Raw genomic sequence first — 3,957 nt, forward strand, 5'->3', positions numbered from 1 at the left:
AATGGAAAAAACTATGGTAGCTGGAGCTGCTTTTTCAGGAAACCGAACTACTTTTGAAACTAAGATCTTATGTGAAAGTCCTTAATTTGTGGCGGAAAGAAGAAGTAAAAACCACTAGTACTTTTCTACTTTGTACTACCAAGTGAGTAGTGACTTGAGTATGTTATGACTTTTCTTGAGGAGAAAAAAGCCTAAAAGTTTCTTTATCTATTCTGTGACATATTCAGATCAAGCTGATGGATCAGTGCTTTTGTAATTTACATATATTTGGCTAAAACAATTTGACGTTAGGTGCATCCGTGTGTGTTGACTTTGTTGTGCAAATTGAAAAAAATGACCTACTGTCTATACTAATATGCTGTTAAAGTGATCTTTTTCAAAGAGGTGGTTAAGATAAGAATAATAACAAATTAAGCTACACTACAAAGTCAAGGCTGTTTCAGTTGACGAAAAGTAAATTCTATAGAACCGCAACTGAGATAAACCACGGCCCACAAGGTTGGCTGAATTGGTTGTTTGAGATGTTTTCGGGCAGGAGACTTTGGATCGATTCTTCCCACCAACAACCTCTTAAGTCAGAACTTGTCGCACCGGACTTGTCTAGTATGGTTTACATTTTCTGTGTGATTTGTGAGCTATTGCACAATCGGCAGATTAGATAAAATGAAGGTGGAAGATATGAGGATGTTGAGGTGGATGTGCGGGCATGCAGGTTAGATAAAATTAGAAATGAAGTTATTCGGGACAAGGTGGGTGTGGTCCCTGCGGAGGACAAGATGTGGAAGGCGAGACTTAGATGGTTCGAACATGTGAAGAGGAGAGGCACTGATGCTCCGGTGATGATCAGAGGTGTGAAAGGTGGCATGAGAGGGTCATCGGAGAGGTAGAGGCAGGGCAAAAAGTATTGGGGAGAGGTGATTAGGTAAGATATGATATTGCTCCAGCTGAGGACATGTCCATGGATAGGAAGGTGTGGAGGTTGAGAATAAAGGTAAAGGGTTAGGTGGTCAGAGTGTTGTCCTTGTTTGTAGCAGTAGCTTTGATACATTACTTGGTGCCTTCCGTGTTTTTTTCCGTACCACTAGTCTTCTGTTACTACTTATTGTTGTCTTGTGTTTCGGTTTTCTGATTTCATTACCTTTTGCTAGTTTTGTATTTTTGCTTTAGTAGTTATTGCACCTCTCCTCTCCCCTTCCTGAGTCGAGGATCTTTCGGAAACAACTTCTCTGTCTTTTTAAAGGCAGGGGTAAGGTCTGCGTACACTGTACCCTCCCCAGATCCCACTTGTGAGACTATATTGGGTATGTTGTTATTGTTGTTGTTGCACAATCAAAAGGTTACCCAATACACACATGAACGGGTAGCGTCTACGGGTGTCCGTGAGAATTTTCCAAATGAGATTAACCCAATTTTTTTGGTGTGCGTTTTATAATTAAGGTGAATTAAAAGTCAAACGTACAATTTGATTTTACCATCCATGCACTACTTGTTGCAACAAACTTTTTAAAATTAACAGATTGGAGTATATTTTAAGTTGCGAATTTTTAACTATGGCAATTAACAATGGCTGTTGAAATTTGTTTTACAACTCTAAAAATCTTTATCTTAATTTTTGGTATTTCACAGAGAGATTCTGAAGAATGACAAATATTCCAAACATTTGAACAACATACCTTAAAACACAAAAGACTATCGTTTCCTTAGCCCAGTAAAGAGGCCATGAGGAGGGAAGACAAACAAAATAGAACGTTTGTTATTCGGATTGGAATTTATTATTTCAAAATCCAATAAGATGAAAGTAGTACAAAACAAAACTGAAGTACTTGATGCACACCCCCCTATTTATATATGGATCAAGAAGATAAAAATTCTAAAAGTATAAGAAAAATGAGGGGAAAATAGGAAAAGCATATTAATTAGCGTTTAGAATTAAGTTATACATGGGGGTGCATTATTGAAGTTATTATTAATCTGCAAACTAATCTAAGGAATAGCAGATTTTCTTGAAGGTAGGCAAGTTATCCTGAAATAGAGGAATGAAGACATCAATACTTCCATCTCCAACGAAAGATGGTAGAAAAAACATCCCACCTTCTACTGGGAAATAAGAAGGCATGAAAATGTTAGGACAACCAGTTCCAAAATCTAAGTCATAGAATGGAAATCTTAACCAACTGTCCACTTCAAGATTAGGGCCAAGTATATGATCATTCATATCTGCTGTTGGAATGAGATCTTGTTCCTTCACTTTGGTATTGGCAAAGTCAATGAATGATCTGAAATAGTTGTTGTTTACCTTTGTAACAGCGTCATGTATGAGCTTTGTTGCATGTGGAAGAGGCTCACGCAAAAGGTCCTTTACTTTTGCAGTTGGAAATGCCCAAAGGACTAAGTTTCCAAAAAACTCATTAGGTATTCTTGGATTCAACCTCGCTCTACCATTGACTGCGATTCTGATTTGTGTGGTCTCAAATGCACTTCGGCCACGAGCTTTGGTTATGGCCCTCCATAGATGTGCAATGAGACTTTCGAATGTGCTATAAGGCTTGTTATTTCCATTCATAGAAGAAGCCTTAGCTTTAAGCTTCGCAAGAAACTCAATAGTAAAATGAACTTTGTGTACAACGATATCTTCCGATATATGATGAGCCTGATTGAGCAAACGCTCCTTTTTCACTAACTTAGACGTGAACTCCACTCCCTTATGCTCGTATTCGATGAGAGAAGGGTTTCGAGGAGTGAAAATTGTACGATCATGTAAAGGAAGTGGATTGACTCTGAGGCCTCGACAAGCTTGACCCCATGCAACCAAGAAGTTGCTAGTGGATTGGCCATCCGCTATCATATGATTGGAAGTAAAGCCAACAACCAAAGAGCCACAAGTGAACCTAGTTAATTGAACTTGCACCAATTCTTTCACATCATTCAAGCTAGGGTGTAACTTGAGCAAAGATGGTGAAGGTTTGTAAGGCATTACTTGATCAAGGGTGCTATTAGCCGATGCCTCGACGAATCTAACACCTTCATCATTGAGAAGAATAGTTACTGGATTTCCATGTTCGTCTTTGTCTAATCTCCCAGCAAATTCAGGATAAATAGCTAAGGCTTTTTGAAGACCTAATTCAATAGCAGGATTTGGTGGGGTGGGAGAGCGATAGGCATATATGATAGCAATATGAGCATCATATGTAACCTTATCAAAGACACTAAGGGGAATGTGACTTTTTGTTGGAGAGATGTCTTCATAAATAGGTTTAACGATTCTTGAACTCTCTATTCTCATCTTCATGTTTTTCTCCTTTTGTTTTTTTGGCTAAGTGAATAAAGAAATTTAGGGGTAGAGAGAATGGAATAATGCTTTCTTTTAGCTTGAGATACCAGTGAGAAGGCAAATGATTGGGTATTTATACAAATTTTTATCTCTCTTTGATTGTTTAAGACTTGTTTTTATTTGTAAAGGGAAATAAAAAAACTAGGTATTGATTGGAGTAATTACATATATGATAAGAAGAAAAGCAGAGACAGGATAAGGGCTTGTTGAAGTTTCAATGTTCAACTAACTAGCTAGTGTCTAGGTGCTTAGTCAAATTAGCCGGTTCATATTTCTTTCTTTTTTTCTCTAACGAATTTTGATTTTCTGGAATTCCGAAAAGAATTATACATCATTATGTTCCTCTATAAAAATAAATACTCCCCCGTTTCAATTTAGATGGGTAGTTTGACTCGGCACGGAGTTTAAGAAAAAAGAAGACTTTTAAAACTTGTGGTCTTAAAAGTTTAAGGAGTCAAAGCTTTGTAAGGCCATGATATTTGTATGGTAATAAAAATTTCTCATTAAGGGTAAAATGAGTAAAATGAACAATTTAAAATTGAATTATTTTCAACTTTAGAACCGTGTCATTTATTTTGGAATAGACTTGTATACGGTCGAAATCAGGCATACCCGATTTCGTTGGT

The 3,957-nt window shown here is 37.2% G+C and overlaps 1 protein-coding gene across 1 annotated transcript; it reads right to left on the bottom strand.

The window, feature by feature from the left end:
* Positions 1 to 1,749: 1,749 nt before the first annotated feature.
* On the bottom strand, positions 1,750 to 3,375 carry LOC107761506 (agmatine coumaroyltransferase-2-like). Its single transcript, XM_016579729.2, has one exon. The coding sequence runs from the start codon at positions 3,287 to 3,289 to the stop codon at positions 1,979 to 1,981; it is 1,311 nt and encodes a 436-aa protein (XP_016435215.1). The 5' UTR covers positions 3,290 to 3,375; the 3' UTR covers positions 1,750 to 1,978.
* Positions 3,376 to 3,957: the final 582 nt, after the last annotated feature.

The sequence above is a fragment of the Nicotiana tabacum genome, chromosome 9 (assembly GCF_000715075.1).
Source record: "Nicotiana tabacum cultivar K326 chromosome 9, ASM71507v2, whole genome shotgun sequence".
Classification (NCBI taxonomy): Eukaryota; Viridiplantae; Streptophyta; class Magnoliopsida; order Solanales; family Solanaceae; genus Nicotiana; species Nicotiana tabacum.